The sequence below is a fragment of the Lampetra fluviatilis genome, chromosome 68, assembly GCF_964198595.1.
Source record: "Lampetra fluviatilis chromosome 68, kcLamFluv1.1, whole genome shotgun sequence".
Classification (NCBI taxonomy): domain Eukaryota; kingdom Metazoa; phylum Chordata; class Hyperoartia; order Petromyzontiformes; family Petromyzontidae; genus Lampetra; species Lampetra fluviatilis.
The window spans coordinates 1,138,549-1,153,619 of NC_136342.1; the positions used below are offsets into that span (position 1 = coordinate 1,138,549).

The window sequence follows — 15,071 nt, forward strand, 5'->3', positions numbered from 1 at the left end:
TGCATTGCCTTTGAAACTGATTGGTCCACGCCAGAGACAGCTTTCTTTAGAGCCAAGTCTCATTAACAGCGTTATGCCAACGCCAAAAGGCGAAGACAGCACAAGGTCAATGCCACCTCAGGTAAAGAAACAGGGCTGTCGGAAAGACAGCGTCTTAACACTGCTAAGCTTGGCAGCGTATTTTAAGCTGGGTGGGAAGAGGAGAGAGCCTTGACAAAAAAGTTGATATGCAAACGCCTTTGTTTTATGATAATTGTTTTTTTACCCTTCTATCTGGCAACAAAACTGACACCTTTTTTACAAGGAGTCATGTTTGCATAGACCACAATACCTGCAGTCATAATGCAAACAAAAACACAACTCTGATAATGTATGCACTGTCCTTGAAGTTGATTGGTCCACACCCGAGACAGCTTTCCTTAGAGCCTAGTCTCACATGGTGTTGGACCAGATGACGCCAAAATGTTTTTTGTTTGCATTATGACTGCAGGTATTGTGGTCTATGTAAACATGACTCCTTGTAAAAAAAAGGTGTCAGTTTTGTTGCCAGATAGAAGGGTAAAAAGACAATTATCATATTTTTACTGGCAAATGAGGTTCCAATGGTGCCTTTGTTATATTTTTTATTGTTTTATTATTTCCCTTCTACAACAAAAGTGAGGGGTGAATAAAAGAGGTGATGCAAGCGATGTTGGGAACCCAAACGGGACTTTATATGAAAACCACACCGACAAAAAACATTAACAATGTACGGTATATACAAAGCCGACTGATCAGGCAACTAAACGAAGCACACTAATTACAATTAAAGACGTGTTCAAAAACTAAAAACAGCACACACACACTATGAGACATCTCCTTTACCAGTGGCAAAATATAGTAGTAGTTCAAAAACTAAAAACAGCACACACACACTATGAGACATCTCCTTTACCAGTGGCAAAATATAGTAGTAGGTTTTTACCCTTTAAACCGGTACAAAAAACTGACACCTTTATACAAGGCATCATGTTTGCAATAACCACAACACAAGCAGTCAAAATGCTAACAAAAAGAAACAACTCTGATAATGATAATGATATGAACTGTTCTTGAAGCACACACACATCCCTGATGTACCAGACGACCCATCTATCGGATGGTACCAATAGAAAGATGGGTGGTCTGGGTACTCAGGCTTGCCCTCCCGACTCTATAACTGCAGGGCTTGTCCCATAAGTCTGGAATCATGGGAGGGAAAATAACGAATTCACAATTCTCTGGTCATCGGATCGTACATCTAGGGCCTGCGTGGAATGGCCAGCGGCAAGCCCCCTCCCCTGATCTCACACCACGGGACTTTATTTTGTCATCTCTGGGGTCGCTTGAAGGCGCCGTTTCCAATGTCGTCTCTTTCAAAGTAAAAAAGAATCGCGTTTCAAGGGAGCCGATAAAGCCGATAAAGCCGTGCCGAGCCGGAGGCGTTTTTGCACGGAGGTAACAGCGGCACAGCGCAAGAAAGTCACGGTGAAGGGGGGTCGCGGGGAGAGGGGTCGCGGGGAGAGGGGTCACGGGGAGAGGGGTCGCGGGCAGAGGGGTCGCGGGGAGCGGTGGCGCAGCGGTGAGCGCCACGAACTTGGCCGCCGCGGGGTTCGATCCCCGCTCACGGCCAGCGCCCGGCGATGATTGTCTTCACCGGTCCCGGGCCTCCGCTAGGTCGACTCGGCCACAAATGAGTTCCCGGTGCGGTGGTGTACCGCGTACTACCGGCGGGTTCCCGACGGACGCCAACGAGGGCCTCGACGTGGGCCTTCAAGGGGAAAATGACAGAAGGTTGCGGCGACGTTTCAGGCGACGGCCCTTCGCCACGGCACACAGAGAGAGGCCAGAGTGGCTGTGTTGATCGGCTTCCTTGTGGCTCCAAAGTAGCTCCCAAGTGGCTCCGTCGAGGCTCCGTCGAGGCTCTGTTGTGGCTCTGGCATGGCTCCCAAGTGGCTCCCAATGTGGCTTCGAAGTAGCTGCCACCATCACCACGTGGCCTCCAATCACGTGTCCGCCAATCACGTGTCCGTCAATCACGTGTCCCCACCACTGCCCCCACGTGGCCACTCACCGCCACCACGTGTCCACCACTGCCCCCACGTGGCCGCTCGCCGCCACCACGTGTCCGCCACTGCCCCCACGTGGCCGCCAATCACGTGTCCACTACTGCCCCCACGTGGCCGCTCACCGCCACCACGTGTCCGCCACTGCCCCCACGTGGCCACTCGCCTAGGCGCAGCCACAGGCCCTGATGACGAGCGCGGCGTGGGGCTCTCCGTGCCGCGGGTAGAGGAGGCGCGTCTCCACCTCCACGGCGACGCAGTCGCCCGGGCAGTCGCGCGCGCTGCAACAAAGCAAAGGTAAAGGTCCCCCGTATAGCCTGAACAGACTGGTGGGGCAAGTGCAGCACCGACGTCACCGACATCACCGACATCACCTTCATTACCAACGCCGATACCATCACCACCTACCATCACCACCATCACCACCATCACTACCACCTTCATTGCCACCACCATCACCACCACTACCAACACCATCATCACCAATCATCACCACCATCACCACCACTACCAACACCACCACCACCACCGACATCACCTTCATTACCACCACCACTATCAACACCATCATCATCACCAACCATCACCACCACCAACCATCACCACCATCATCGTCAACACCACCAACCATCACCACCACCATCATCAACACCACCGCCGACACCACCACCATCACCACTATCAACACCAGTAACCATCACCACGACCGACACCATCACCGACACCACCACCACTACCAACACCATCACCAACACTACCAACACCATCACCAACCACCACCACCACCATCGCCACCACCATCACCACCACCATCACCACCGCCACCACACCATCACCATCTTCACCAAAGACAAAGATCCCCCGCGTAGTCTCAACAGACTGTAGGGGCAAGTGCTGTTTGCGAGTAGCAGCAGCACCCTATGAAGGCTACCGGCGCTGTGGCACACTCAGAGGGGGTGGGTGGCCAGCACCACCACGCCCGGCCGCCTTTGTCTCCCCCAGTGACGATGTTTATTAACACACACAGCACCGGGTAACTCTTTTGAGGCTGAGTCGACCTAGGGGAGTAGGGCCTAGGACCACGTTCAGATAATCGCTGTCACTGGTGGTGGTGGCGGTGGCGGTGAGCGGGAATCGAACTCGGGTCGCCGGGTTCGTAGCACAGACAAAGACAAAGACCCCCCGCGTAGCCTCTAACAGGCTGTTGGGGCAAGTGCTGTTAGCGAGTAGCAGCTATGAGACACAGACAAAGGTGCCCCGTGTAGCCTCTAACAGGCTGTCGGGGCAAGTGCTGTTAGCGAGTAGCAGCTATGAGACACAGACAAAGGTGCCCCGTGTAGCCTCTAACAGGCTGTCGGGGCAAGTGCTGTTAGCGAGTAGCAGCTATGAGACACAGACAAAGGTGCCCCGTGTAGCCTCTAACAGGCTGTCGGGGCAAGTGCTGTTAGCGAGTAGCAGCTATGAGACAAAGACAAAGACCCCCCGTGTAGCCTCTAACAGGCTGTTGGGGCAAGTGCTGTTAGTAGCGAGTAGCAGCAGCATCCTGTGGCACACACAGAGGGGGTGGGTGGCCAGCACCACCACGCCCGGCCGCCTTTGTCTCCCCCAGTGACGATGTTTACTGCACACACACAGCACCGGGTAACTCATTTGAGGCTGAGTCGACCTAGGGGAGGCCCAGGACCACGTTCGCTGTCGACTCGAGGTCGCTGGGTTCGTGGCGCAGCGCGTCAACCACTGCCCCACCGCTCCCCATACTCAGGCATCGTCCACTCACAAAGGCAAAGGTCCCCCGTGTGGCCTGCATCGACTTTTGGGGCAAGTGCTGTTCGTGAGCGAGTGAATGGGCGAATGAATGAGTGAATTAATGAGTGATTGAATGGGCGAATGAGTTAATCGAGTGAGTGAACGACTGAGTGAGTGAATGAATGAACGAGTGAGTGAACAACTGAGTGAGTGAATGAATGAGGGAATGAATTAACGAGTGAATGAGTGAGTGAACGAAAGGGTGAATGAATGAGTGAATGAATGAGTGAACGAATGGGTGAACGAATAAGTGAATGAGTGCATGAGTGAACGAATGGGTGAACGAGTAAGTGAATGAGTGCATGAGTGAACGAATGGGTGAACGAGTAAGTGAACGAATGATTGAATGAGTGAGTGAACGAATGAGTAAATGTTTGAGTGACTGAATGATTGCACGAATGAGTGAACGAATTAATGAATGAGTGAACGAATAAGTGAACGCATGAGTGAACGAACGGGTGAGGGAATGAGTTGGATGAATGAGTGAACGAATGAGTGAACTACCGGGTGAATGAATGAGTGACTGAATGAATGTACGGATGAGTGAACGAATGAATGAATGAGTGAACGAATAAGTGAACGCATGAATGAACGAACGGGTGAGGGAATGAGTTGGATGAATGAGTGAACGAATGAGTGAACTACCGGGTGAATGAATGAGTGACTGAATGAATGCACGGATGAGTGAACGAATTAATGAATGAGTGAACGAATAAGCGAACGCATGAGTGAACGAACGGGTGAGGGAATGAGTTGGATGAATGAGTGAACGAATGAGTGAACTACCGGGTGAATGAATGAGTGACTGAATGAATGCACGGATGAGTGAACGAATTAATGAATGAGTGAACGAATAAGTGAACGCATGAGTGAACGAACGGGTGAGGGAATGAGTTGGATGAATGAGTGAACGACTGCTCACCTGCACACGGTGCCGGGGAGCTGTGGACAGGAGCCCACGCACTGCCCCACGTCAATCTCCTGTACCACGTGGGGCACGGGGGGGGGGGGCACAGGGGGGGGGGGGCACGGGGGGGGGGCACAGGGGGGGGGGGGGTGGGGGGTTAATGGACACGTGGTGGCCAGCAGCACTTGCCCCAGCAGCCTGCGTGCGACTACCCGGGTGGTCTTTGTCTTTGTGAGTGTGTCTGTGTGTGTCTGTGTGTGTGTCTGTGTGTGTGTGTGTCTGTGTGTGTGTCTGTGTGTGTGTGTATGTGTGTGTATCTGTGTGTCTGTGTCTGTGTGTGTGTCTGTGTGTGTGTGTCTGTGTGTGTGTCTGTGTGTGTATCTGTGTGTGTGTATGTGTGTGTGTATGTGTCTGTGTGTGTATGTGTGTGTCTGTGTGTGTGTGTGTCTGTGTGTGTGTATGTGTCTGTGTGTGTGTGTCTGTGTGTGTGTGTCTGTGTGTGTCTGTGTGTGTATGTGTGTGTCTGTGTGTCTGTGTGTGTGTGTGTCTGTGTGTCTGTGTGTGTGTGTGTGTGTCTGTGTGTGTGTGTGTCTGTGTGTGTATCTGTGTGTGTGTGTCTGTGTGTGTATCTGTGTGTGTATGTGTGTGTGTATGTGTCTGTGTGTGTATGTGTGTGTCTGTGTGTGTGTGTGTGTGTATGTGTCTGTGTGTGTGTGTCTGTGTGTGTGTGTGTCTGTGTGTGTCTGTGTGTGTATGTGTGTGTCTGTGTGTCTGTGTGTGTGTGTCTGTGTGTCTGTGTGTGTGTGTGTCTGTGTATGTGTGTCTGTGTGTGTCTGTGTGTGTGTGTGTCTGTGTGTGTGTGTCTGTGTGTGTGTCTGTGTATGTGTGTCTGTGTGTGTATCTGTGTGTGTGAGTCTGTGTGTGTGTATGTGTCTGTGTGTGTGTGTCTGTGTGTGTGTGTATCTGTGTGTGTGTCTGTGTGTGTGTGTGTCTGTGTGTGTGTGTCTGTGTGTGTCTGTGTGTGTGTCTGTGTGTGTGTGTGTCTGTGTGTGTGTCTGTGTGTGTGTCTGTGTGTGTGTCTGTGTGTGTGTATGTCTGTGTGTGTATCTGTGTGTGTGTCTGTGTGTGTGTGTGTCTGTGTGTGTGTGTCTGTGTGTGTCTGTGTGTGTGTGTGTCTGTGTCTGTGTGTCTGTGTGTGTCTGTGTGTGTGTCTGTGTGTGTGTCTGTGTGTGTGTATGTCTGTGTGTGTATCTGTGTGTGTGTCTGTGTGTGTGTGTGTCTGTGTGTGTGTGTCTGTGTGTGTCTGTGTCTGTGTGTGTGTGTCTGTGTCTGTGTCTGTGTGTGTGTCTGTGTGTGTGTGTCTGTGTCTGTGTGTGTGTGTGTACCAGCACGCGCTCGCTCAGGCTGCCGTCGTGCGCGCGCGCCACGCTCGCGTGCTGCTCCGCGTAGCGCGCGCGGTAGCACGGGGTCGAGGTGGACGAGGAGGTGGACGACGACGAGGTGGAGGTGGACGAGGAGGAGGTGGACGAGGTGGCCACGCGCGTGCACGCCTCGGTCACGCGCACCAAGGCGAGCCGCGCGCCGGGCGCGCGCACGGCCTCCTCGCGCCAGCGCGTGGGCACGCACGCGCCCGCGTCTGTGGACAGACAAAGGTGCCACCGTCCCCCCAGGTAGCCTTTAGACTGTCGAGAGGCAAGTGCTACGTGGTGGTGGTGGGGGGGGGGGGTGGTCAGCAACCACGCACGCCCGGCCGCCTTTGTCTCTCTCCGTCGGCTACACACTTTTACGAACACACACATAAATACAAAGATCCCCCGTGTAGCCTGTAACAGGCTGTAGGGGCAAGTGCTGTTAGCGAGCAGCACCTGTGAAGGCTACCGGCACTGTGGCCACACACAGATACACACACACAGACACACACACACACACACAGACACACACACACACACAGATACACACACAGATACACACACACAGACACACACACAGACACACACACACAGATACACACACAGATACACACACACAGACACACACACAGACACACACAGATACACACACAGATACACACACACAGACACACACACAGACACACACAGATACACACACAGATACACACACACAGACACACAGATACACACACAGATACACACACACAGACACACACACAGACACACACACAGACACACAGACACACACACACAGATACACACAGACACACACACACAGATATACACACACAGACACACACACACAGATATACACACACAGATACACACAGACACACAGATACACACACACACAGACACACACACACAGACACACACACACAGATATACACACACAGACACACACACACAGATATACACACACAGACACACACACAGACACACACAGATACACACACAGATACACACACACAGACACACACACAGACACACACAGATACACACACAGATACACACACACAGACACACACACAGACACACACAGATACACACACAGATACACACACACAGACACACACACAGACACACACACAGACACACAGACACACACACACAGATACACACAGACACACACACACAGATATACACACACAGACACACACACACAGATATACACACACAGATACACACAGACACACAGATACACACACACACAGACACACACACACAGACACACACACACAGATATACACACACAGACACACACACAGATATACACACACATATATACACACACACACAGACACACACAAAGATATACACACACAGACACACAGACACACACACACAGATACACACACACAGACACACAAAATACCGGCACTGTGGTCACACACACAGAGGGGGTGGTGTGGCCAGCACCACCACCACCACCACCACCACCACCACCACCACCACCACGCCCGGCCGCCTTTGTCTCTCCCTGGGTGGCACTGCCTGGGGGAGGAAGCATCGAGTGATCAGAGCGGGCGGCGGGGAGGGAGGGGGGAGGGAGGAGGGAGGGGAGGGAGGGGGAGGGGAGGGGGGCAGTGGGGGGAGGGGAGGGAGAGAGGGGAGGGGAGGGAGGGGAGGGAGGGGGGAGGGAGGGGGAGGGGAGGGGGGCAGTGGAGGGAGGGGAGGGAGAGAGGGGAGGGGAGGGGGGGCAGTGGAGGGAGAGGAGGGGGGAGGGAGACGAGAGGGAGGAGGGAGGGAGGGGGCAGGGAGGGAGGGAGGGGGAGGGAGGGGGGAGGGAGGGAGGATGGGGAGGGAGGGAGGATGGGGAGAGAGGGGAGGGCGGAGGAGGGGAGGGAGGGGGAGGAAGGGGAGGGAGGGAGGATGGGGAGAGAGGCAGGGAGGGGGAGGGAGAGGAGAGGGGGGGAGGGAGGGGAGGGGGGGGGGGAGAGAGGGAGGCGGGGAGGAGGGAGGGAGGGGAGGGAGGGGGGAGGAGGAGTGGAGGGAGGGGGGGGGGGCAGGAGGGAGGGGGGAGGAAGGGAGAGGAGGGGGAAGGGAGGGGGGAGGGAGGCAGGGAGGGGGGGAGGGAGGCGGGGAGGGGGAGGGAGGGATGGGGGGAGGAAGGAGGGAGGGAGAGAGACTTTCGCTGGGGGAGAGAGACAGAGAGACAGGGGGTGTTGGGGTGTCCAGGGTCACCGCCCTCCTGGGCCTCGTGGTGGTTGTGAGGCGGCTCTCTGCTCGAGGGAGTGACCCCCTTCCCCCCCACGTGCTTGTGGGAGTCTGCGTCGTCATCTCCCCGGCACGGTGACCCAGAGCTGTGAAGCCCTCATCAGTGCCCCCTACCTCACTACACTACACACTACACTACTATACACCACACTACACTATACACTACTATACACTACACTATACACTACACTATACACTACACTATACACTACACTATACACTACACTATACACTACACTATACACTACTATACACTACACTATACACTACACTACTATACACTACACTACTATACACTACACTATACACTACACTATACACTACACTATACACTACTATACACTACACTATACACTACACTACTATACACTACACTATACACTACACTATACACTACACTACTATACACTACACACTACTATACACTACACTATACACTACACTACTATACACTACACTATACACTACACTACTATACACTACACTACACTATACACTACACTACTATACACTACACTATACACTACACTATACACTACACTATACACTACACTATACACTAAACTACTATACACTACACTATACACTACACTATACACTACACTATACACTACTATACACTACTATACACTACACTATACACTACACTATACACTACACTACTATACACTACACACTACTATACACTACACTATACACTACACTACTATACACTATACACTACACTACTACAAACCTGTCAACCCCTTATCAGTGCCCTGCCTCACTACACAGACCAAGTCAGACCTCACCGTTCACTCCGTGCCCCTCACGAATCTTAAAGTTCATCTTACAAAGTCCCATCACGAGCGAGACACACGGACAGACACACATTTGTATTACACGGGTCAACATACGTTTTCTGGCATAAGGTAATTTTGGGGTGCTGATTCCAAATCTGGCATCAGTTTTTGTCTATCACATCAGGTTTTCTAGATATCAAATATTGCATTTTCAATAAAAACTGCAGAGGAAAAATATTAAATAAATGTGGATATCTGCATAAAATGATATTATAAACACACTCTCCTAAAAATACAGCGCCATAGTTTAACACTAAAGCAGTCACCGACTCGCAACAACTTGCAATCATAAGTGACAGAGTTAATTTCGGGTAAAATCAATGAAAATGGGGTATGCCGATAGCATAAAACATTAACCCGTAAAAACAAAGTTTTTCACTATAAATCCTTTATATGCGTGGCATCGGTTTTATTTTATTATTCATTTCTGTTTTTTTTTTAGTAAGAGTTTCATTTTTATCACATTGGTATTTAAAATTAAATATGAAAAAAAAAAGTCCTAAAAAGTGAAAAATTTTGGAAAAAAATTTCACGAAAATAAATTGTCACGCACAACGAGTCTGTGTGCAAAATGTCAGCTCGATTGGATCACGGGAAGTGGGTTAAAAAAACGACCCAAAGATTTGCACGGTCGTAAGCGCGCAAGCAAGCAAGCAAGCGAACTTAATATAAAGGATTTAAAAATGAGACGTGATAGAGCAAATCTGAGATCAGATTTGGAATCGGCACCCTGAAATTAGTCTAGAACAGCTGCAAAAGTCCAGGCCAGAAAAAAGTGTTTTTTTTGTTGACCAGTGTAATTGACTTCTCTGCCCGCACTGAAACGGCTTTACGCCGTATGGACCTACAAACTCAATTTCCGTGCACGAAAATAGGTGGTGGGGGGGGGGTGATGGTGATGGACCGTGTGGATTGACAGCTGTGGTCGTGAGCCTTAACGAATACAGCCACTGGCTTTTGGAGGATGATGAGAGATGAGGATGAGGGGTGTGGGGGTGTTTTTCCTAACCCACCACATTGAAAGTCCACTTGCCCCTAACTCCCCCGGCCCCCCCCCCCACGTAAATAATCATCAGCATGGGACGCAAACTCATCCGTTTCCTGCCCTCCTGTGACGCTGGTAATTAAAGCAGCTGGTGGCCACCACCACTACCACCACCTCCACCACCACCACCACCTACCCCCCCAAGCTCCCTGCAACAACCACCACCCTCGCTACCCCCAGCATTCTAATCAGCACGGATCAACACTCTATCCAGCCATTCACAACTCTCGCTCTCTCCATCCCCTCCCCCTCCTCCTCCTCCACCTTGGGGGAGCATTAATTAGGTGAATTACGTTAATTACACTACCCACTTCGGGGGACATTCACATGAGCACACAATCACCAGGAGTTTGTCTAAAGCCTTACGGAGCACAACGTTCACGCTGCTGCTGCTGCTTAGCCTTAAGCGGACAGATAATTAAAATTATAATCATCATCATACATGTGTGTGTGTAGTTGCAGGTGGTGCATCAGCCAGTCATCTCGGTCATCTCGGTCAGTCGACCCGTGGCACCTGCTGGGTCTGCCCCGTGACCTCCTGCCAGCGGGCGTTCGACACTTCACGTGGTAGCCTCAAGGTGCACATGGCCTGGCACAAGCGTCGTGGTGACGTCACCGCCACTTAGTAGCGAATGGCGGTTGTTGTTGTGTATGTGTGTGTGCATGTGTGTGTGTATGTGTGTGTATATGTGTGCATGTGTGTGTGTATGTGTGTGTGTATGGGGAGCGGTAGTGCAGCGGTTAGCGCGCTGCGCTATGAACCTGGCGACCCGGGTTCGATTCCCGCTCACGGCCAACACCGGTGACGATTATCTGAACCGTTCCTGGGCCTCCCCTAGGTCGACTCAGCCTCAAATGAGTACCTGGTGCGGTGTCTAAACATCGCCACTGGGGAGACAAAGGCGGTCGGGCGTGGTGCTGGCCACCCACCCCCTCGTTCGTGTACTGTTCCGGCCTTCATAGGTGCTCGCTAACAACACTTGCCCCTACAGTCTGTTTAGGCTATACGGGGGATCTTTGTCTTTGTGTGTGTGTGTGTATGTATGTGTGTGTATGTATGTGTATACAGTATATGTGTGTGTATATATGTGTGTATATATGTGTGTGTGTAGTTGTCAACCCGTACGGTTTAACGCCGATTCTAGCAACAGGGAAATTGAGTTTTGAGGTCCAATGCGGTGGTGGTGCTATGGACAGACTCGCTCCCCGCCAGAGGAACGGGGAATGTCCATCACGACCTAAACTCAACTGTTATTTTAACCTTTAACAGGCGAGGGCCAATGAGCTGTGTAGGTTTTTTCTTTCAAGGTGTAGAACAGATGGAGATTAGTCCACACACGGTGTAGAAGGGAGTGAGATGGAACAGATGGAGATTAGTCCACACACGGTGTAGAAGGGAGTGAGATGGAACAGATGGAGATTAGTCCACACACGGTGTAGAAGGGAGTGAGATGGAACAGATGGAGATTAGTCCACACACGGTGTAGAAGGGAGGGAGATGGAACAGATGGAGATTAGTCCACACATGGTGTTAGAAGGGAGTGAGATGGAACAGATGGAGATTAGTCCACACACGGGGTAGAAGGGAGTGAGATGGAACAGATGGAGATTATTCCACACACGGGGTAAAAGGGAGTGAGATGGAACAGATGGAGATTAGTCCACACACACGGTGGTAGAAGGGAGTGAGATGGAACAGATGGAGATTATCTTCTTGGTTTTCATTCGGTAAAGTCACGTAGAAGGGAAGTAATAAAATAATAAAAAAAAACATAATAAAATAATGGAGATGAGTCCGCCCGCTCACCTGTCTCAGACGCTGCACAGCGTCCCGGGTCGATGTCCGTCTCGATGCCCGCCCAGCCCGGATTGTAGAGTCGCGGCGCGGGCACGCGCGCGCACCCCTCGCGGGGGCGGGGCGCGCACGCGCACCCCTCGATCGCGCGCGCCTCCCGCACGCGCGTGCCACCCCCGCCGCCCCCACCCCCAGCCTGCACGCGCACCCACCACACGAGCACGCGCGTAGGGACGCACGCGCCTGCCCCGTGCGCCGTGACGCAGGAGGAGGAGGGGGATGTTTGGTGCGGGAAGACGCCCTGCTGGTCAGACTGTGGAAGGGCGAGGGGACATTGCGGGGTGAGGCTTGGGTACCGTGGGTACCCTGAAGGGTCCCCTTCTTACCCACTCTCCCTCCCTCGGCAGGGGGAGGGGTGTGGGGTGATAGCGATGTGCATCATCATTATTATTACCAATATTATTATTACCATCATCATTACCATCATCATTACCATCATCATCACCATCATCATCACCATCATCATCATTACCATCATCATCCATACCATCACCACCATCACCACCACCACCATCATCACCACCACCACCATCATCATCACCACCATCACCACCATCACCACCATCACCATCATTACCATCACCACCATCATCACCACCACCATCATCACCACCACCACCATCATCATCACCACCATCACCACCATCATCACCACCATCATCACCACCATCACCACCATCATCATCACCACCACCATCACCATCACCACCATCATCACCACCACTATCAACAACCGCCATTCGCCACTAAGTGGCGGTGACGTCACCACGACGCTTGTGCCAGGCCATGTGCACCCTGAGGCCACGTGAAGTGTCGAACGCCCGCTGGCAGGAGGTCACGGGGCAGACCCAGGTGCCACGGGTCGACTGACCGAGATGACCGAGATGACTGGCTGATGCACCACCTGTGCCCCCTACTGTGCCAACTTGCTGTGCTTTAGCCACCCGGCGCTCCGCTCGTTGTTGTGAGCGTCGCTCCTCCGCCCTCCGTTGTTGTTGGAGGGCGACTGCCTCCAACTGCCCAGTAGCGTCCTTCACGAGCCTCTTCCACTGAGGCCGATCTTGACACCGCTGGTACCAGTCATCGGCAAGTCCACTCAGCTCCACGTCCTCCTGTACCACATCACTCCATCTCTTCTCTAGCCCGTGCCGCGCCCGTTTAGCCCCCTCGATCCGGCCGAACAAAAGCTGTTTAGGCATGCGGTGGCTGGGCATGCGGGCTACATGACCCAGCCAACGCAGCCTTGCCTGCCGGAGGAGCTCACTGATGGGACTTTGCCCAGATCTTTCAAGGACTTGTGAGCTCCTCACACAATCCAGCCTGGTTAAACCCAGGATGGATCGTAGGCAGGCCAGCCTAAATGTTTCCAACCGGCGAAGATGCTCCACTAGGGGGGTCCACGTTTCGCAAGCGTAGAGAAGGGAGGGAATGACCGTGGCCGAGAAGACCTGAAGCTTCGTGCGGAGCGACAGACCAGGTAGCTTCCACACACGTTACGCAACCGATGAAAAGATATTGCCGCTCGACTGATTCGGAGTGAGACCTCTGCTGATAAACTGGAGCCGGTCATGAGCACACTGCCCAGGTATGGGAAACTCTCTACTCTCTCCACAACTGCCCCATCACCGATTGGGAGTTGTGGGGGCGGAGTGCCCGATGGTACAAAATACCCAGGCAGGTGCTTAGTTTTGGTGGGGCTGATGGTAAGGCCCCACCTCTTAGTGGCACGCTCCAGTCTCAGCAGCAGCGTCTCCAACTCCTCTTCTGAATGAGCAGCTATTACCAAATCATCGGCATACATAACGTGGTTGACCAATAGGGAGCCATCCCTTGATCGCACCCGGGCGTCGATCAGCCTCCCATTATATCTGTACCAAATGGTAATTCCCCCGGTACAGCTATTGAAGGCTTCACGAACTACGCAGTCGAAATAGATGTTAAATAATGTGGGAGCCAGAGGACATCCCTGTCGCACCCCAAGGTGTACAGGGAAAGGCTCCGACTCCCGGCCACGTAGTTTTACCCGGGCCCGCTCACCATCATGAAGGTCCTTAATGATCGTGAGCAGAGGGTCAGGGACTCCGAAAGCACGAAGAACAACCCAGAGCCCAGTCCTACTGATGGTATCATAGGCCTTGACCAGGTCAATAAAGCACCACTATCACCACCACTATCACCATCACCACCATCATCACCACCACTATCACCACCACCATCATCACCACCACCATCACCACCATCACCACCATCACCACCACCATCATCACCACCACCACCATCATCACCATCACCATCACCACCATCATCACCACCACTATCACCACCACCATCATCACCACCACCATCACCATCACCACCATCACCATCATCACCATCACCACCATCACCACCACCATCATCACCACCACCATCACCACCATCACCATCACCACCATCATCACCACCATCACCACCATCACCATCACCACCATCACCATCATCACCATCATCACCATCATCATCACCATCACCACCACCATCATCACCACCATCACCACCATCATCACCACCACTATCACCACCACCATCATCACCATCATCATCATCATCACCAACACCATCACCATCACCACCATCACCATCACCACCATCATCACCACCACCATCATCACCATCATCATCATCACCAACACCATCACCATCACCACCATCACCATCACCACCATCATCACCACCACCACCATCATCATCATCATCACCAACACCATCACCACCATCACCATCACCACCATCATCACCATCATCATCACCATCACCACGCGGCGTGGGGGTCCCATCACCCCCGCTGAAAATTTGTCAAGAAACCAAACTGCGCTCTGCAGTAC

General features: G+C 52.4%; 1 protein-coding gene across 1 annotated transcript in view; it reads right to left on the reverse strand.

Annotated features, from left to right (window-relative positions):
• Positions 1 to 651: 651 nt before the first annotated feature.
• LOC144952504 (uncharacterized) overlaps positions 652 to 15,071 on the reverse strand; it is a 63,851-nt gene continuing 49,431 nt past the window's right edge. The window contains exons 4-7 of the mRNA XM_078882950.1: positions 12,160 to 12,460; positions 6,183 to 6,433; positions 4,813 to 4,871; positions 652 to 2,365 (exon numbers count right to left, since the gene is read on the reverse strand). Of these exons, the coding sequence (XP_078739076.1) occupies positions 2,251 to 2,365; positions 4,813 to 4,871; positions 6,183 to 6,433; positions 12,160 to 12,460 (726 nt within the window). The 3' untranslated portion in view covers positions 652 to 2,250. The remainder of the gene's footprint in view (positions 2,366 to 4,812; positions 4,872 to 6,182; positions 6,434 to 12,159; positions 12,461 to 15,071) is intronic.